Below are 20,790 nucleotides of genomic sequence, written 5' to 3'. Positions count from 1 at the left end.
TTCAAGTCTCAGAGCGAGTGACGTCACCGATTGAAACGCTATTAGCGCGCACCACCGCTAACTAACTAGCCATTTCACATCGGTTACACACCTGTGGAACAGTCGTGAAGACACTAACAGCTTACAGACAGTGGGCAATTAAGGGCACAGTTAAGAAAACTTAGGACACTAAAGAAGCCTTTCTACTGACTCTGAAAAACACCAAAAGAAAGATGCCCAGGGTCCCTGCCCATCTCCGTGAATGTGCCTTAGGCATGCTGCAAGGAGGCATGAGGACTGCAGATGTGGCCAGGGCAATAAATTGCAATGTCCGTACTGTGAGACGCCTAAGACAGAGCTACAGGGAGAAAGGACAGACAGCTGATCGTCCTTGCGGTGGCAGACCACATGTAACAATACCTGCACAGGATCGGTACATCAGAACATCACACCTGCGGGACAGGTACAGGATGGCAACAACAACTGCCCGAGTTACACCAGGAACGCACAATCCCTCCATCAGTGCTGACTGTCCACAATAGGCTGATAGAGGCTGGACTGAGGGCTTGTAGGCCTGTTGTAAGGCAGGTCCTCACCAGACATCACCGGCAACAACGTCACCTATTGGCACAAACCCACCGTCGCTGGACCAGACAGTACTGGCAAAAAGTGCTCTTCACTGACGAGTCGCGGTTTTGTCTCAGCAGGGGTGATGGTCGGATTTGCGTTTATCGTCAAAGGAATGAGCGTTACACCGAGGCCTGTACTCTGGAGCGGGATCGATTTGGAGGTGGAGGGTCCGTCATGGTCTGGGGCAGTGTGTCACAGCATCATCGGACTGAGCTTGTCATTACAGGCAATCTCAACGCTGTGTGTTACAGGGAAGACATCCTCCTCCCTCATGTGGTACCCTTCCTGCAGGCTCATCCTGACATGACCCTCCAGCATGACAATGCCACGAGCCATACTGCTCGTTCTGTGCATGATTTCCTGCAAGACAGGAATGTCAGTGTTCTGCCTTGGCCAGCGAAGAGCCCGGATCTCAATCCCATTAGGACCTGTTGGATCGGAAGGGTGAGGGCTAGGGCCATTCCCCCCAGAAATGTCCGGAAACATGCAGGTGCCATGAGGAGATGCACTGCAGTACTTAATGCAGCTGGTGGCCACACCAGATACTAACTGTTTTGATTTTGACCCCTTTGTTCAGGAACACATAATTCCATTTCTGTGGTAGTTTCTCAGTTGTTGAATCTTGTTATGTTCATACAAATATTTACACATTAAGTTTGAGGAAATAAACACAGTTGACAGGCAGAGGACATTTATATTAGAACATTTTTGTTCTTCATGTCCAAATCATCTAAAGTATCTTAAAGGTATTGCGAAGTTAATGAAGATTACCTCCAGAACAAGACTCATTACAAAAAATGCTGACCTGCCATTCAAACAGCCATGTTGAAAATACAACATTTCAGCCACTTAAGGAGAATTGTGCAAGTTGTTTATTGGCTAACTGACAATTGCATGGTACTTACTTACATGCTGAATGAGAGGAAAGCCCTTAACCAAGCACAAGAAAAATATTCAGCATTTCTTTCAAAGCATGCTCCTTTAAAGGGTGAGTATTTGAACAAATATCACAATGTGTCCGGTTACAAATCTAATTTTTCTTTAAATGAAAAAATACAGATTGAAAACTATCAAACGTAATGGGATTATACAATGATTAAAACCTACGCACTCACATGACCATCCATGTAAAACCACCATAGCGACACAGGAACCAGTCACTACCGATACGCAGAAAAACGATGAGAAACTCAGTTCCGTGAACAAACTTAGGAATGTCTCTTATAGATGTTACAGTTGGATATACGTACTGTTGTACGATGTAAATATATGAACAAGGATGATTCTTACAGGGTGAAAAGTTTGAACATGAGGATGTGTGTGACGCAGAGCCAACATTTATAGCTGTGGTTCCTATGGTACAGCTACATGACTAATATATACCTAAACCTGACATGCAGGCGTCTCTTAAAAAGAAACAGCTTATTTCCTTAATATGCAGTGCCTGTTCATAACACAATCCACAGGTCAAAATGTTGCTTGTTGCGTAACATCTAAAATAACAGTACTTTTGATACATACAAGATTGCATTGTTAAGGCCGATTCACTACTATATCTAACAGAAATCAACAGGAATCTGACATCTGCGTTCTTTAGCATTCCTATGTAATTGAATTCCCCTGTGAATCAACCCTGTAAGTCCTTCAAAACAACAAGAGTAGTCCCAATACAATCCGCGAAGGATAAAAGTGGACTTTTAATTCTGGTTACATTCAATACCAACACCCTCCATTCTCTTTGGACAGAGAACCTACCCTAGCCCTGTCAATATGTTGCATTCAGCAGCTAGTCGGAACTAGGAATCTGACATGCTAACTGTTAGTAGTTATACACGTGCCGCGTTCAACGAATCAGGAAGTTGGAAATCTCAGAGTTTCCTAGTTCCGAGTAGCATATGAACATGGCAATAGGTATGGCCCATTACCTAACATGTCAGTGACAGCAGTGCCATAATGAAAACCCCTCTCTCATTGGGTGTCACAGAGGTCAGGGGTTGCGTAGAGGCCCGGCTTATTTGGCCCATCAGTAGCGTGTGGCGGCGCCCCATTCGTAGTCGGCCTTGGCGACCAGCTCATTGACAGTGTGCAGCAGGTTGTGTTTGTGCTTCCTCAGCAGCTGCTGATTGAGCCGCTGGTCCCCGAAGCCCATCTCCAGCAGCACAGCCATCATGGAGGCGTCCTGGCTGGCCGGGTCCACACCACGCTGCAGGGGTGAAGGGGTAGGGGAGCCAGGTCAAAGGTTAGTTCTGGTTTGTCATTTTAAAAGTGCACCGGAAGTCAAGAAGATATGCCAAAATGTAAAGACGCTTTAAAATGGATAACTCAACAATTGTATGTAATAATCACTTCATGATATAATAACCATTTATCATACAGCATATTCAAAGCTGAGTCAGGTTTATCTCATGGCAGTGTGCGACAAGGTGTTTGAATGTGCTGTATGTGTACCTTTGTGGAGCAGCTCTGTCCAGTGAAGAGAGCCTTATAGGCAGACGCTGCCACTGACAAAGCCCCCTTGACAAGTCCCTCTGTCATACCGCCTTGGCCCCTATAGAACAGGAAGGATGTGGTCAGCCACTATACTTATGGGGAACAATCTGTTCCAGGGCCAGCGGTTAGCTTTCACAAAAATGTGTATCAACAAGAGTTGTTATATCACCGATGAGATCACTCAAAAGGTCTTTAAATATCTTCTATTTAAAGCGGTTTTAAAATGTAGTTTTGTATCATACTGTAGGGCCTATTACCAATGAATGACCAGTAGATTTTAAAACTTTGCATTCAAATACTCATTTGTTGGTAGAAAACCAAGCGTCCCATCTAGCACAAATGAGGACATTTAAAAAAAAAAAAAAAACGGCAATAGATGTGTAGATCATTTCTAAAACTAAACTAGGCTTAATATTGTGTAGGAAGTCGTTTCACCTTCGGTGGGGGTAGCTGCGGGGTCTGGAGTTGTACGTCTTCAAGACACTGTCTGAGCCTGCCAGTCTGGTTTGACTAGATACTGAAATATAGATTGGGGGGAGGAGAACACATACTGGATGAGAGAGCTATACATTAAGTCAGATGTTTTGCTGATGTAAGAAGCCTTGAAATAACATCTAGTTCCCCGTTCTCCAAAGAGAGACGCATGTTGTTTCCTTTCTGGCCAGTGGCCACAGATGGTAAAGTGGTCCACAAGACCAGCTAAAAAGCTGCCAAGACTCATGCATGTCAAATGAGTCCTTTGTGTGATCAGAGCTTCCAAAACATTGTGTCTGCTTCATGCAAGGAAAAGGCTGTATTTTGCAGACACTTCCCGGCCCGCCATGTCTAACACCCACCATTTAAATGGACCGCTGGTTCGCATGGTTCTACTGGTCCAGAAGCTTGTTGACTCGTTGGCTCTGCAACATGGACCGCTTCAGACCTGGGAAACAGAACAAAAACATCCTAATATACTAATCGAAGAGAAGGGAGAGTGGACAACAGTATATTATAATTACAATAGACCTACTAGAGTAGATACTGAACAATTTGCACACTTCACTTCAAAATAAAACAAATTGCAAACGTGCGTGATAGAACTGTAATGTATCATCTGTCATAATATAATTTTCCCCTGTTCACCTATATGTGTGTTGAGCCCTGTAATATCTAAGCTAATAGATTACTGTTGCATCAGAGAGCCCTCTCACCTGTGTCTGTACAGGGCCTGTGGGGACAGGAGAGGGACGGGCGGGGGCACCACCTCAGGGATGAGGGGCACGGTGTCCAGTGTCTGGGAGGCACACAGCATCTGGTTGACACTGCTGTGGATTGGAGCCTCCGTGACTAAGGCTGCAGCCCCGGCCCCTTCTTGCCTCTCCCCCTCTGGGGTGGCCCTGTCCAGTTCCTCATGCTCCGAGTCGGAATCCTCCTCCTGCTCCGCGGCTGCAGCAGTGACAGGCTCCGAGAGGGCGGAGCTGTACATGGACTCGCCCAGCGGCCGACTGGTGTCGAAGCAGTCGGGCAGGACGATGACGTAGTCCTCGCAGGAGGACGAGGACAATGTGGATATCTGGCTGCTCACCTCGTCCCAGTCTGCTGTCTCGTCTTCTTCCACCTCATCGTAGTTCTCATTCTTTTCATCTTCTTCTTCATCCTCCTCGTTCACATCATTTCTGTCTTTGTTGTCTTCCTTGTCCTCCTCCTTCAGTTCATGCAGCTCCATGTACACATTTTCAACCTCTGGGGCCAGAAGCACCTCTGAGGACAATGCAATGAGGAAGAAAATATGCATTAACCAAAACAAATTCTGATTATGTCTCATGATAATTTACAATTGCCAATGTGTAACTGGTGCATTTTGACTTGAGAGTTACCCCTAGTTACTGAGTGTAAACAAAAGCAGACTGACTGTATTGAGAGTTATTTCTTACCTGTGACGGTATCCTCCTCTGACAGTGTGATCTGGGGAAGGCCTGAAGGTGAACCTTGACCTCTCATAACCCCCATCATCAGCAGATCTGGTCCTGCCACTCTTACTGCAGTGTCAAGTACTTTCCTCTCATAGTCAAAGACAGGTCCCAGGGCTACAGCTGGGAGTGCTTCAAACATTTAAAAAAACAACTGGTGTTACTTTAGTTTTTAACTTCCCCCATTTACACAGTCAGATAACAAGACCAAGAGCACAGCTAGTGAGTGGACAGAACAGCCATACTATCGTTCAACTGAGTCTCATATCATGGTCACTCAGTCATTCTTTCCCATTTTGTTGGGAAATTCAACCAAACAAGATGGCCGCCTCACCTTTGGGCTTGCAGTAGCTGGGTTGATGTCTGCGCGGGGGCTTGTGGTCGGGAGCCTCCTCCAGGGCGAGGGAGCGGATCACCGTCTCACACACAAACTGGGACCCGCTGATGTCCCCCTCGTCCCCATCCTCGTGGCCAAGGGGGTCCGAGTTCTCCCTCTTCACACCTGACCACGACACACACAATACAAAGATTAGGACTGTGTATGATATGGGGTCAACACTGATCAAAGATTTTTTTCTCAACTTCTTTTACTCAAGCTGACACTTGCCTTAGAGCCTGTGATAAAGCCTCAGGTCTAGCATATTTAAATTCTTAAATCCATAGTTGTTAATCATAAACAACAAAACTCACAATTTGATATAGACTTGTCACTTATTTACTGGATAAAAGAGTAAATTGAAAGACCACAACATTGGCCTCTGCCTTACCCAGCAGGTTATTGACCCTGTTCATCTCAGTGATGTCTTGGAACAGAGCGGGGTCTGGGTTCTCCAGAAGAGGGCCGTCGTGGGGCAGAGGGGACATACAGGGGGTCAGATCTACCAATGGAACAAAAACAAACTCATCTCAGTCATCAACACACAAGCATTATGTCTTGCAATTCTCGGAATATCTGAAAAAAGTCCCACAAAAATCTATCTTGCCATGCGTTGTGGTGGTATCATATCGTTTCTTACCAACTGGAGTGTTGTTGGGAACTTTCTCCAACTCTTGTACAATGTTCATATCCAGCAATTCAAAGGACAACAGATCCTAAAAAAACACAAATAATACAAATATTGTTGAGTCATTGAGTAAAGCAGGAAGTTGCCCTGTGGTGTATGGCGATATCATACTACTGAGTCTACCTTTGTGGCAAAGCCAACATGCGTTGACTTGCCAGGACCTTATTCTTTCCCCACCTGTGCAGTGAGCAGGTCTACAGAGGGTAAGTAGTAGTCTCTGTGGCAGTAGTCTACAGACATGGCCAGACCATTGTCCTTGGAGCTGGACCTCCCCTCCATCTTCTCCACAACCACAGGCCTGGGCTCGTCCTTCTGAAGCACCGTAGGAGGAGAACGTAAATCACAAGATATAATGACACTAATAGTGGTGGAAATAGGCTGGATTTTGATGTTTTATTCCTGTAACTTTTACCTGATGCTTAGTAAATCCATCCCTGTATCAGGGTCTGCAATCGCAAAATATTCTTGCTTTGTACCTGATGTCAAATTTGCTTAGTAGATCTGGCCCTGTACTAGTGTGTATCTTGGCTAAACAAATGTGAATGGGACAGAGCTGGTTGACTTGCCAGGCATTTGCTCTGAGGATAGTTGGTGTTTTGGCTGGTGCTGGGGGCCACCACGATGCTGCACCACACGCGGGGGCCAAACTGCTCTCCGCAGTGCGCCAGGCGCCAGTGGGAGGTGTAGGGGCCCTCCATCACCGGGGCAACTAAGGCCACACTGACCACGCCCACCTGGCCCGGCTGCAGCAGGGGCACGGCCACCTCGCGCTTTTCCTCCGACGCAAGGGCCAGGTTACCCCACATGCACTTCAGCTAGGGACACACACACAGGCATGCAAAGAAGACACACATACATTGACACAAGCACAAGGACCCAGACAAAAACACTTCAACAGAAAACTTAACACTGTATTCACACAGAGATTTACACTGAATTCACAAAGGGCTGTAGCACTGGTTGGGTTAATCAGACAGTAAGTACTAATTACACATAATTAATAGTTACAATTATGTGTAGTTAGTTCTAGTATTCAGGTTAGGGACTGAGATCGTTCTAGTATGCAGGTTAGGGGCTGAGATGGGTCCTCTTGGGGGGGTACCTTGGTCTCTGAGGTCCAGTTGATGGTGCCCGAGTTCCTCATCTTCCAGTACTTGATGAACTTGGTGCCGGGCTCTAGGCAGGTCCCATCAGGCAGATTTTCATCCAGAAACAAGGCAGCCATAGTGGGCACCAAGGTGGTGTGGGAGACCTCGGGACCCCTAGTGTTTCAAGTGTACAGAGCATTGTTGAAAACAGCCCCGGCTTTTGACCCATCCCTCTTTTTTTTCTATGAATCATAAAAGCAGCAGGATCCTTTTTGCAGCTCAAAGCTATTTATTGTTTAGAAATCTATGAAGCAGCAGCAGCAGTTTCACAAGTGGGGTAGTTCCATCATCCACCAGCGATAAATTCTATTACAACTATTACAAAGATGGCCTATTTCTTGAGAAAATATTAGATTTTTTCTCCATGCTGGGCCTAGAGACACCCAGCACTCTGACGCCCTCCCAGGGTGGCGCTTACTCTGGACTGGAGGCCTGGGGGTCTGGGGCAGGACCTGGGGATGGTTCTGGGGCCTGGGTAGCAGCAGGATCAGGGGCCAGGGCTGGAGCCTGGGTGGCGGCCATATTGGATCTGGCGAAGGTAGTGGCAGGGCCGCTCCATTGCAGGCCCCTCTTTTCCAGCCTCAGCTTCTTCTTGATCTCCTTCACCTCGGCCTTGAGATGCCTACTCTCAGCTTTGAGGCGCTGACGCTCAGCCTTGCGCACCGTCCTGTCTCCTCGCCTTGGGAACCTGAGTACAAACAAAATTCAGAAGTTGAAAATAAATAAAAAATACAGTGGGAGGTGTGAAAGCTGAACATCTGACAATACAAGTAACAGACAACATCACAGTAAGGGCAGGCTTCTACATCCAGCAGACTAACCTTAATTCTCCTGACATGCCATGCTCAGGGATGGAGAGGGGCGTTTTAGTTCTCACCAGGTTGTGGCTGGGGTCGTGGCTGTGTCGACACAGCTCACATAAGATGCAGGATGGACACACACTGGAGAAAAACAGGACACCAAAAAGAAGGTAAGGACACTAATTGAAAGTGACATTTTATGAGAAATCAGCAAAATAAACCTTTTATTTCAACTCATGAGCTCATTAATAACGTAATAATATTGATCTATTATTGTTGTGATGGGTCTACCTGCACTGATACGCTCCATCAGAGGCTGGTCTCTTGCATTTGCTGCAGTCGGGAGTATAGCCCAATGAAGTGTAGGCAGGGGGCCCGGTGGAGGAGGAGCTGATCTTTGGCCCCTTGACATTGACTCCACCTACAGCTCCAAGGGCCTCGAGGGGCCCGTCGGGGTCAGGAGCCTTGTGGGTGCAGCACTGGCCAGAGAAGTCGTTACACATTTTCTCCACTACCTCCTTTACCACCTCATCCTTGAACTGACAGGAGAGAGGGATCCCGTTAAAACGGGTTCTACATTTAAAAAAATTTAAGTCGATTTTGGGGTTTATTATTCTGAAATATAAAGAAACAATGAAGAATCTAATTTCAATATGGACTTACTTTTTCCATGTAAGATCTGAACCAAGCTGGGGGAGGCTTATCCTCTGGTTTGGTCAATTTGTTGTCCTTCACAACCACCTATAAAATCAATTGATTGACATTAAACTCATATTATGATTTGTCAAAGTCATACTATGAAACCAAAGAGTGTGTATTTTATTATTACATTTTCACAACCTTTCCTGAAGAAAGTGATTGTATCACTCATGCAAAACTATACCAACCTGACAATGATATAACTTCTCTTACATTCAGACAACATTGCATCAACATTGAAAGCCGTGTGTGGTGCTCTTACAACATCTCGCTCAGGGGTGACCTGTGTGCCTTTGTCCACAGTCTTGACCCTGGAGGGGTACGGAGGGGCCGGCCGGAGGTCACCCTTCAGCTCCTTCACATCTTGGGCCTTGACCGGCCCAGCGCCAGCCTGACCCTGCTTTGCCTTGTAAACGTTCATGTGCAACTGGTTCCCCTGCTTCTCTGCACTCTGGAGGAAATAGCACGTTCAGAAATTCCATATAGCATTTAACAGACTGGAAAAACTAGTTCACAGAATGTTCATTTAGCCTTTGAAATACATAAAAAAAACATTAAGTTTGAATACCTTCACCGCCTCCTCATATTCCTCTGAAAAACATAGACAAACAAAACAGATCAGAGAATACATTTGTGTTGGTGTGACCTCTCAATTATGAATGGGAAAGCTTTAACTAATAACCATCACATTAAAGATGGAGAAAAGTAATGGCATATCATTGTGATTTAGCTGAGAATAATTTCCCCCCTATATTAGGATTATCCCTTAATTTACATACCTTGACTGTTAATGGAAACCTGAAACAAAGAGAGTCATTAGTGTTACAGAATGCCTTCTGAAAAAAACATACTTTGAATCTGCTAATGTATCCCTTGTCCCATACTATTGTTGCTGTAACGTTACATCAGAAATGTTGGAACCATGTGAATGATCGAGCAGAGTGAGGACTTTGCCCTACATTCGAAATAATACACAAAATAATAAAATACTTTTTAACTCACCTCCTCATTGTCCTCATCAAAATATTTCACTTGGAAATGGCTTATGCCAAACGATGCTTTTATCTGCAGATTCAATTCAAAGAAGACAGCATGATGATTCAGGATCAGCAGAACAGGATCACATCACATATAATAATAATACTCTAATTTGTTGCTAGAAAGATAATTTGCAGACAAATGTCTAAATGGTCCAACGTTTGTGGTAACTAGGCCATGGCTAGGCCTGCTAGGCTCGAAGAATGCAGCCAACTTGTCTTTAGCTAAACTGCGCCAGCGCTAGATAGCTAAACTAGCTACTTGCCCAGGCTTCAACCGACTCCCATTCCGATTTATCCAAATCTGGAGCCACAAATTTCTTTACATTCCCCCTGAAATTCACTTTAATCGTAACAGGTAGCCCCATGGCTGCGTTTTGTGATTAAATAAGGAGAATCATTGAAGATTATTGTGGACAAAACAAGTTCTTGCATTCGCCAATCCTCTTGTTTACATCGTCAGCTCAAAACTACGATTGCGCGATCAGTGCATAAATATGCCGCGTTCAAAACAACTGGGAACTCGGAAATATCTTCAGTATGTTCAAGATAACTGGGAACTCGGAGAAAAAAAACCGAGCTCCGACTGGAAACAGGTGTTTGAACGGTCATCCAGCTCGGAATTCCAAGTCGAAAACTCGGGTATCTTTCTAGAAATCGATCGCCGACGTCACGATCTGACTTAGTTTTTTTCCTTGTTCCAATTTGTCTTGAAAGCACCATTACTGTGCATGCGTGTTCGTATGTCATGTTGTCTCATGTTGAATACCTAATTTTTAAGACAACAATTGTGGCAGACAGGAGTGGGAAAGCTGCACGTTTAGTCCCAAATTGAGGACAATCGTATTTCCTCCATTTGTGGTTAAAGATGAATTCACTCCTCAAGCTGGACAATGAACTTAATATTAAGGTAAAACGTAATTTACGTCCACAATTCATGCGACATCTTGGGAGAAGTTGCTTGTAATGTTAGCTAGCTAGCAATTATTAGTCAGTGAGGCAAAGTGCTGAAGCTAACTTGCTTTCTTCCCATGCCTGGCATAACGGACAAGGGAAACTGTCTAGCAGGTGCACTTGCTTCTATAAAAGGGTTATTGCTTGTGCCGCATGTTTCATACGGGGCGAGTATTGGTAGCTAATTAACTAGTTAATAACTAACGGTGTCAAGGTAACCCGGTAACTCAATTCAACACCATTTTTAGACGTAGACAGATAGCATATTGAATTGACGTTGACTGATGATTAGCAATGTCTTGCAGACAGTATCCTAATCATATGTTGTATTCAAACAATCCTGCTGGTTATTGAATATTTAATTATTTTCCTGTAATATGACAGTTGTTGTTTTTGTACAGGTCGATGCTTTCAGACAACGAATTACTGGGGAGGTGAGTTTCCTTTCAGTTGTTTACTGTATTCAGTGGGGGACCAAAGTATCTAGATATTGTAACTAGCTACCTGTAGGTAGCTCTGAATGCAATTTTTCCAACTAAACTCCTTGTTTCACAGGCGGAGAACCTAGTTGCGAGTTTTTTCCCAAATAAGTTATTGGAACTTGACCATTTTCTCAAGGTAAGCTTATTTATGTAATCAAAATGTAAATGATTAGTCAAATGTCCTCCAATTTCCCTTTTAGAGTACATGTGTTGTGGGCCATCGTTTGCAGGATCCCATTTTAAACATCTGTGAACTTAAGGAGATACACTCAGAAATCAACTTGACAGTGCCAGACCCCATTCTACTCTCAAACCTCCACGGTGGACTTGAAGCGGTGAGACTTGGAATGGAATTAAACACCCTGTGATGACCAAATGCAATCTGTAATTGTAACAGATGTAAGCAACTTGATATCCTCTTCGCAGCAAAATGCCAAAAAGAGGAAAATGGAAGATGGTACTGGGGAGGACAAGGGTGAGTAACACTACATGCATATTTTGAGTGTTTTCTTTATTTTCTGGTGTTTACTTCTGGTCAAGCCTACAGTGGTAAGAGGTATGTTCTCTTGTTCGGAGCGAATTACAGTAGTGAGTGCATACTTTCTTGTACTGGTCCCCCGTGGGAATTGAACCAACAACCCTGGTGTTGTAAGTGCCATGCTCTACCAACTGAGCCACACGGGAACAATCTTCTCTTCCTGTCCTACAGTGGCTGGCACCAAGGTCTTTATCATGCCTAGTGGGATGATGAAGAGCAACGCCAAGCTGGTGGACTTGATCGAGAAGGTCAAGCCAGAGATCAGGACACTCATAGAGAAATGTAACACGGTACATCACGCTTTCCCACACTCTTCCATAATTTATCCCATAGGCTTTGCCTTAATCTATACCATAAGTTTAAGTGAATACATATCACCCATTATCTGCAGTCCCTAATAATTTGTCTGTCTTGTTCTTCAGGTCAAAATGTGGGTTCAGTTGCTTATCCCAAGAATAGAAGATGGCAACAACTTCGGGGTTTCAATTCAGGTGCCACGTTTACTTTATATGTATTAAAGACGACGAGTAGGCGGCCAGTACGTTGCAGTAAACTTCAGTGAACTATTAACAGAGTACATTTACAAAATAATATATGCAGGAGCGGTCAGCATAGTACATCAGGATGCACAACTGAAATGGATTTAGACTACTAGAGTATATGTATTAAAAGGTGCACCATTTTTATTGCTGTCTGTACCTAAGGTCTCATCTAAGTGTATGCTACATTGAACCATGGCTCCACCACTGATTTGTTGTCTGCAGGAGGAGACAGTAGCTGAACTCCGAACAGTGGAGGGGGAAGCAGCATCGTACCTCGACCAGATATCTGGGTACTAACCTCAACCCGGTCTTTACACTTAGTCTTACTGTGGTAGGCTATATAACCATCTTGTATCCTATCTGCCCATAGATACTACATCACAAGAGCAAAGCTAGTGTCCAAAATAGCAAAATACCCACATGTGGTAAGTGTGATTGCTAACTGCAGGTCTGGTTGGCAAGCTTTTTCCAGACAGAAACCTGTCACTACACTGAGCATTTATTGAGGGCAAAGCAGCATTATGAAAATGTGATATTGTCCAACCCTAGTATGCATTATTTACATGCACCTACATTACTATTTACCTTAAGTCTCTTTCTCTAAACAGGAGGACTACCGGCGCACAGTGACGGAGATTGATGAGAAGAAATACATCAGTCTCAAGGTCATAGTTTCAGAGCTGAGAAATCAATACGTGAGTGAAATATCCTGTTATGCACAGGAATAGTTTTCCTCACCATCCATTTCTACCCACAAGATAAGACATTGCGTTTTTTTATCCTGAATCTGCTCTGCTACAGGTAACTCTACACGACATGATCTTGAAGAACATTGACAAGATCAAGAAGCCTAGGAGCAGTAATGCTGAAGCATTGTACTGAGTCTGACCCAGCCACCCTTCCCGTTCCCCTGCCAGCTGTCGAAGTAGCGGAAGGAGTAGAGCTAGACCATCACTACCAGATCAGTACAATCCAGGAAACCATGGTCCCGGTATCTTTTCGTTTGATTTGTAAAATATGGTCATTGTTTTAAAATCCTTCGAAGAGTATGTTATGAGGTTTCTCGACGAACCGTGAGCAATGGCTCCGGGAAAAGAACGCTATGTATTTTTTTATTAAATGAAAACCATTTTGTCCATGCATCTCGCTGTCTTTTCTGAAATTTATGAAACGGTCCAAGACCACTTTTACCGTTTTGTCTAATGCTATATTGAATGTTCTATGGCGCGATGGGAGACAGTCCTATGTAGGTCACTGCTGAAGTGCTTTTTAGTGGCTGGGTTTTCAGTTTCCCTGGTGATGGTGGTAACGGCTTACTGACTTTATGCTGAATATTATGGACTCAAATCAGAACAGTTATTTCAGAATGTCTGTAAAATTGTTTAGATTGTTCATTGATAATGAGACATGACATTTTAATGCTGCCAACTCCGGAAAGTGTTTCTTCAACTCATTTTACTGAATAAAATGTTTGTTTTTTAAGAAGACATTTTGGAGTGGTTTTACTTCTAAGGACTATTTAATGTTTCATCATGCTTGATATTCTTCAGAGGTAATACAGACTTCATTACACTCATATCTGCTCACACAAACCATTGATGTAACCTTTTGGTCTGATTTGTGCTGACAGATATGGCAGCTCTGCTTCTAGCTCCTAAGCAACTTTGAAATATTTCATTTTTTTGTGTTTCTTACATTATTAGCCCAGAATTTTTTTGTGTTATTACATACAGCCGGAAATAACTTTTGGATATCAGGGTGGCGGTATTACGACCAGGAATATGACTTTCTTGAATTGGATCCTTTGTTTGTATCCCCCAAGAAAATGTAACTTCCAGAGTCTGCTCCAAAACACAGCCGGCGAGAAGAGGTATTCGGTGTGGACTTCTAGTCTGACTCAGGAGGCATTCACACCATCCACCATTTCTGAGTATATTACTCACTGATGTCCAGTCTCTGGACAACAAAGTAGATGAGCTCAGGGCGAGGATCTCCTTCCAGAGAGACATCAGGGATTGTAACATACTGTGTTTCATGGAAACATGAATCTCGGGATATACTGTGTCCGTCCATACAGCCAGCTGGGTTCTCAGTACATTGTGCAGACAGGAATAAAGAACTCTCTGGGAAGAAGAAAGGTGGGGGTGTATGTTTCATGATTGATTACTCATGGTGTGATTGTGATAACATACAGGAACTCAAGTCCTTTTGTTCACCCGGCCTAGAATTCGTCACAATCAAATGCCGACCGTATTACCTCCAAAGAGAATTCTCTTCGGTTATAGTCACAGCCGTGTATATTCCCCCTCAAGCCGATACCATGACGGCCCTTAAAGAACTACACTGGACTTTATACAAACTGGAAACCACATATCCTGAGGCCGCATTTATTGTAGATGGGTATTTTAACGAAGCAAATTTGAGGAAAACGCTACCGAAGTTCTATCAACACATTGACTATAGTACTTGCGCTGGAAAAACATTGGACCACTGTTACTCAACTTTTTGAAATGCCTACAATGCCCTCCCCCGCCCTTTGGCAAATTTGATCACGACTCCATTTTGCTCCTCCCTTCCTATAGGCAGAAAGTCAAACAGGAAGTACCCATGCTAAGGTCTATTCAACGCTAGTCTGACCAATCGGAATCCATGCTTCAAGATTGTTTTGATCACGCGGACTGGGATATGTTCCGGGTAGCCTCTGAGAATAACATTGATGAATACACTGATACGGTGACTTGAGTTCATCAGGAAGTGTATAGGGGATGTCGTACCCACTGTGACTAATTAAACCTAACCAACCAGAAACCGTGGATAGATGGCAGCATTCGTGCAAAACTGAAAGCGCGAACCACTGCATTTAAACATGGCAAGGTGACTGGGAATATGGCTGAATACAAACAGTGTAGTTATTCCCTCCGTAAGGCAATCAAACAGGCAAAACATCAGTACAGAGACAAAGTGGAGTCGCAATTCAACGGCTCAGACACGAGACGTGGCAGGGTCTACAGACAATCACGCACTACAAAGGGAAAACCAGTCGTGTCGCGGACACCTGACATCTTGCTTCCGGACACGCTAAACACCTTCGCCCGCTTTGAGGATAACACAATTCCACCGATGCGGCCTGCTACCAAGGACTGTGGGCTCACCTTCTCCGTGGCCGACGTAAGACATTTAAGCGTGTTAACCCTTGCAAGGCTGCCGCCCAGACAGCATCCCTAGCTGCGTCCTCAGAGCATGCGCAGACCAGCTGGCTGGAGTGTTTACGGACATATTCAATCTCTCCCTATCTCAGTCTGCTGTCCCCACTTGCTTCAAGATGTCCACCATTGTTCCTGTACCCAAGAAGGCAAAGGTAACAACTAAATTACTATCACCCCGTAGCACTCACTTCTGTCATCATGAAGTGCTTTGAGAGGCTAGTTAAGGGTCATATCACTTCTACATTACCGGACACCCTAGATTCCCACTTAAATTTGCTTACCGCCCCAATAGTTCCACAGACGATGCAATCGCCATCGCACTGCACACTGCCCTATCCCATCTGGTCAAGAGGAATACCTTTGTAAGAATGCTGTTCATTGGCTATAGCTCAGCATTCAACAACACCAGTACGCTCCAAGCTCATCATTAAGCTCGGGGGCCTGAGTCTGAACCCCTGCCCTGTGCAACTGGGTCCTGGACTTCCTGACGGGCCACCCCCAGGTGGTGAAGGTAGGAAACAACACCTCCACTTCGCTGATCCTCAACACTGGCTCCACAATGGTGCGCGCTCAGCCCCCTCCTGTACTCCCTGTTCATGACTGCATGGCCACGCATGCCTCCAACTCAATCAAGTTCGCAGACGACACAACAGTAGTAGGCCTGATTACCAACAATGACGAGACAGCCTACAGGGAGAAGGTGAGGGCCCTGGGAGAGTGGTGCTAGGAAAATAACCTCTCACTCAACATCAACAAAACAAAGGAGCTGATCGTGGACTTCAGGAAACAGCAGAGGGAGCACACCCCTATCCACATCGACGGGACTGCAGTGGAGAAGGTGGAAAGCTTCAAGTTCCTCGGCGTATACATCACTGACAATCTGAAATGGTCCACCCACACAGACAGTGTGGTGAAGAAGGCACAACAGCGCCTCTTCAACCTCAGGAGGCTGAAGAAATTTGTCTTGGCCCCTAAAACCCTCACAAACTTTTACAGATGCACAATTGAGAGCATCCTGTCGGGCTGTATCACCACCTGGTATGGCAACTGCACCGCCCGCAACCGCAGGGCTCTCCAGACGCATCACCAGGGACAAACTACCAGCCCTCCAGGACACCTACAGCACCCGATGTCACAGGAAGGCCAAAAAGATTATCAAGGTCATCAACCACCCGAGCCACGGCCTGTATACCCCACTATCATCCAGATGGCGAGGTCAGTACAGGTGCATCAAAGCTGGGGCCGAGAGACTGAAAAACAGCTTCTATCTCAAGGCCATCAGACTGTTAAATAGCCGGCTTCTACCCGGTTACGCAAACCTGCACCTTAGAGGCTGCTGCCCTATATACATAGACTTGGAATCACTGGCCACTTGAATAATGTTTACATACTGCTTTACTCATCTCATATGTATATTCTGTATTCTATTCTACTGTATTTTAGTCAATGCCACTCTGACATTGCTCAAACTAATATTTATATATTTCTTAATTCCATTCTTTTACTTTTAGATTTGTGTGTATTGTTGTGAACTGTTAGATACTACTGCACTGTTGGAGCTAGGAACACAAGCATTTCGCTACACCCGCAATAACAATTGCTAAATATGTGTATGTGGCCAATAAAATTTGATTTGATTTGTGACTGATGTAAAGCTGTTTCAGCAATGCTCTTGTCACCCAGTAGATGGAGCTAAATGGTACATGTAAGGCTGATTTTCAATGAAGGTCCACTGCAGTGTAACAGTCAATTACACATCTGATTCCACTGAACTGCATCTTGATCACTTAACATAATAAGCTGTGCAACTGACACATCATTTTCAAGGAAGTAGTCTTGACGTTTTTGCATTTTTGTAGGCTTTTTGAATGGTATTCAATGGAGAAAAACGTAGCGCAATGGTCTTCAGCGCAAAAACTTCATAAAGGGCATGTGTCACTGGGCAGTAAATTAATTGAGTAAATTAATCCACAAACAAATACAATTTCATATATATTAAATGACCACATTTTCATGAATTTGATGATATAGTCATGAAGCTCATTCAAAAGATTAGGTTACATGTACGGAAGTAAAGTGGAAAGGGCGGCTACTTTCACAGGGTATGTTATGTTTCACAGACTGTATTTGATTGGAAAACGTCCCTTTGCCTGCATCAGCTCGGAGTACAAATGTGCCTCATTAGTTTACATGACAAACATGCATTTGCCAAGATGGGTTTTGCAGACAATACTGTTTTGATTTGTTTGAGATTAAGCAATTGTTCTCTATCACAAACGAATATGTTCATAGATGATAAATTACTGGTCTTAGTCATCCTATTTTAAAAGGGAAGTGCAGTCAAAGTAGATTTTCCTGTGTTTTATATATATTTCCACACTATGTTGGAATAATACTGTGAAATTGTGAAGTTATGATAATGCACTTTTAGTGTAAGAGCTGTTTGAAAATACCACCTGAAATTTCAGTTGTTTGGCTGGTTGGGGTTTTTGGACCGCCTGGTGACATAACCAGGTGGTATTAGTTAATTGACCAATAACAAAGATAATTTTTGCCTTCCTCACTGACAATCACAGCTAGTTTTCAGATTACACATCCCTCCCATTAGGCTCCTCCAATTAGGGCCCTCTCTCAGACCACTCCCAGATAGTACTAGCAAAATTCTTGCTTGAGAAATTACATTTTACTAAGAAGCTACTTTTGTTTATTTTTGACAATTTCTTTTGAAAACAATCACAGTAAGGTACTTAATAATTGACCAGAAATGATTCGATATTGAGCCAAAAACGGCTGCATTGGACCTTTAACTCTATTTTGAACATCTACAGTATGTTGTAGTCTGTAGTGTGTCTGTTTCCCAACAGGTCCTATCCTGACGTAGTCTGTAGTGTGTGTCCACATGTTGTTGCGTAGGCTCAATGTGCAGGCAGCGGCGACCTCTGGATGAGTTGGTGGTGGTGGAACTGACACACCTTCAGTCACTCTCTGTCCATGCACTGGCAGAATGTAGGTCAGCCCTTCAGGAACAATCCCGCTCTCCTCACAGACTGGTGGCATTCCCTTCCACACATACACACACATGTTAGGTGAACTCAGGGTTGCAAAGTGAGGGAATGTTACCGGTAACTTAAAAAATGTAAGTTAACTACCAACATTTTGGAAACTTAAGGATTTTAGGTCATTTTAATAACGTGCAAAATAGGCCTATAGAAAATAATAAAATAAGATGTTTTAAATATGAAAAATATAATGACAAAGCTGTAAAACAGATATAATCAATAGGTCAATAGTAAAATAAAGAAAACCCCTTGAATGAGTAGGTGTGTCGAAACGTTTGACTCGTTCAGTATATATATTATTTAATATCTACAGGAGTGCAAGTTTCACCATGGCACGGACCGTGCTGATGCGTTGAAACATGAGAATTATTAGAATATGGCAAGTATTAGTCAATTATTGCATTCTATTCATGCTGGCTTTCAAAGGCTACCAAAGACATGAAACAGATAGGTGGGAGGACATAGCCTACAGGCTGTCTACAATTTTTTTAATGCGTAATTTGCCTAAATGAGTAATGGAAACATTTCAACCAGAAGATTTTTATCCGACACTAGGTATTTGCGACAATTTTTGTTGTTGTTGGCGTGACTTCATTATGTCCAGCTCTTTTGATCGACACAAGATAATTTAATGGAAGGGTAGAGCTGCCGCTTTCTAGGAGCGGGACTCTAACCCGGAAGCTTATAAGAAATCCCACTATGCCCTCCGACGAACCATCAAACAGGCAAAGCGTCAATACAGGACCAAGATTGAGTCGTACTACACCGGCTCCGACGCTCGTCGGATGTGGTAGGGCTTGCAAAATATTACAGACTACAAAGGGAAGTACAGCCGAGAGCTGCCCAGTGACACGAGCCTACCAGATGAGCTAAATAACTTCTATGCTTGCTTCGAGGCAAGTAACACTGAAACATGCATGAGAGCATCAGCTGTTCCGGATGACTGTGTGATCAAGCTCTCCGCAGCCGATGTGAGTAAGACCATTAAACAGGTCAACATTCACAAGGGCGCAGGGCCAGACGGATTACCAGGACATGTACTCCGAGCATGCGCTGACCAACTGGCAGGTGTCTTCGCTGATATTTTCAACCTCTCCCTGTCTGAGTCTGTAACACCAACATGTTTCAAGTAGACCACCCTAGCCCTGTGCCCAAGAACACTAAGGTAACCTGCCTAAATGACAACCGACCCGTAGCACTCACGTCTATAACCATGAAATGCATTGAAAGTCTGGTAATGGCTCACATCAACATCATTATCCCAGAAACCCTAGACCCACTCCAATTTGCATACCACGCCAACAGATCCACAGATGATGCAATCTCTATTGCACTCCACACTGCCCTTTCCCACCTGGACAAAAGGAACACCTATGTGAGAATGCTATTCATTGACTACAGCTCAGCGTTCAACACCATAGTGCCGTCAAAGCTCATCACTAAGTTAAGGACCCTGGGACTAAACACGTCCCTCTGCAACTGGATCCTAGACTTCCTGACGGGCCACCCCCAGGTGGTAAAGGTAGGTAATAACACATCCTCCACGCTGATCCTCAACACGGGGGCCCCTCAGGGGTGCGTGCTCAGTCCCCTCCTGTACTCCCAATTCACTCATGATTGCATGGGCAGGCACAACTCCAACACCATCATTAAGTTTGCTGATGACACAACAATGGTAGGCCTGATCACCGACAACGATGAGACAGCCTATAGGGAGGAGGTCAGAGACCTGGCCGGGTGGTCCAAGGACAACAACCTCTCCCTCAACGTGATCAATACTAAGGAGATGATTGTGGACTACACGAAAAGGAGGACCGAGCACGCCCCCATTCTCATTGACAGGGCTGTAGTGGAGCAGGTTGAGAGCTTCAAGTTCATTGACGTCCACATCACCAACAAACTAACATGGTCCAAGCACACCAAGACAGTCGTGAAGAGGGCACAACAAAACCTATTCCCCCTCAGGAGCCTGAAAAGATTTGGCATGGGTCCTCAGATCCTCAAAAGGGTCTACAGCTGCACCATAGAGAGCATCCTGATGGGTTGCATCGCTGCCTGGTATGGCAACTGCTTGGCCTTCGACCGCAAGGCACTACAGAGGGTAGTACGTACGGCCCAGTACATCACCGGGGTCAAGCTTCCTGCCATCCAGGACCTCTATCCCAGGTGGTGTCAGAGGAAAGCCCAAAAATTGTCAAAGACTCCAGCCACCC

The 20,790-nt window shown here is 44.5% G+C and overlaps 2 protein-coding genes across 6 annotated transcripts; one reads left to right on the top strand and one right to left on the bottom strand.

Annotated features, from left to right (window-relative positions):
• Window positions 1-1,466: 1,466 nt before the first annotated feature.
• On the bottom strand, window positions 1,467-10,812 carry LOC106579336 (next to BRCA1 gene 1 protein). Of its 3 annotated transcripts, none has more exons than XM_014159171.3 (21): window positions 10,566-10,812; window positions 9,762-9,824; window positions 9,539-9,557; window positions 9,328-9,350; window positions 9,022-9,210; window positions 8,724-8,801; window positions 8,352-8,599; window positions 8,082-8,201; window positions 7,679-7,948; window positions 7,215-7,374; window positions 6,679-6,927; window positions 6,290-6,424; window positions 6,065-6,140; window positions 5,816-5,926; window positions 5,383-5,550; window positions 5,013-5,180; window positions 4,290-4,839; window positions 3,936-4,021; window positions 3,535-3,616; window positions 3,058-3,157; window positions 1,467-2,812 (listed from the first exon to the last, which is right to left on the bottom strand). In XM_014159171.3, the coding sequence occupies exons 5-21, from the start codon at window positions 9,178-9,180 to the stop codon at window positions 2,633-2,635; spliced, it is 2,940 nt and encodes a 979-aa protein (XP_014014646.2). In that variant the 5' UTR covers window positions 9,181-9,210; window positions 9,328-9,350; window positions 9,539-9,557; window positions 9,762-9,824; window positions 10,566-10,812; the 3' UTR covers window positions 1,467-2,632. The 3 variants fall into 3 exon arrangements, with proteins under 3 accessions (XP_014014646.2, XP_014014644.2, XP_014014645.2); XM_014159169.3 differs by lacking the exon at window positions 10,566-10,812 and adding an exon at window positions 10,063-10,459; XM_014159170.3 differs by lacking the exon at window positions 10,566-10,812 and adding an exon at window positions 10,063-10,459 and having other exon boundaries at window positions 9,043-9,210.
• Window positions 10,542-13,799, top strand: LOC100195835 (proteasome activator subunit 3). 3 transcript variants are annotated; one of them, XM_014158504.3, is made up of 11 exons: window positions 10,542-10,706; window positions 11,152-11,184; window positions 11,306-11,368; window positions 11,493-11,567; window positions 11,659-11,707; window positions 11,942-12,060; window positions 12,193-12,261; window positions 12,535-12,602; window positions 12,683-12,737; window positions 12,921-13,007; window positions 13,114-13,799. In XM_014158504.3, exons 1-11 carry the CDS (start codon window positions 10,665-10,667, stop codon window positions 13,192-13,194), a joined length of 741 nt encoding a protein of 246 aa, XP_014013979.1. In that variant the 5' UTR covers window positions 10,542-10,664; the 3' UTR covers window positions 13,195-13,799.
• The last annotated feature ends 6,991 nt before the right edge of the window (window positions 13,800-20,790 follow it).

Source organism: Salmo salar, chromosome 19 (assembly GCF_965601325.2).
Source record: "Salmo salar chromosome 19, fSalSal1, whole genome shotgun sequence".
NCBI classification, from domain to species: Eukaryota; Metazoa; Chordata; class Actinopteri; order Salmoniformes; family Salmonidae; genus Salmo; species Salmo salar.
This window is presented reverse-complemented; position numbering and strand designations above follow the sequence as displayed.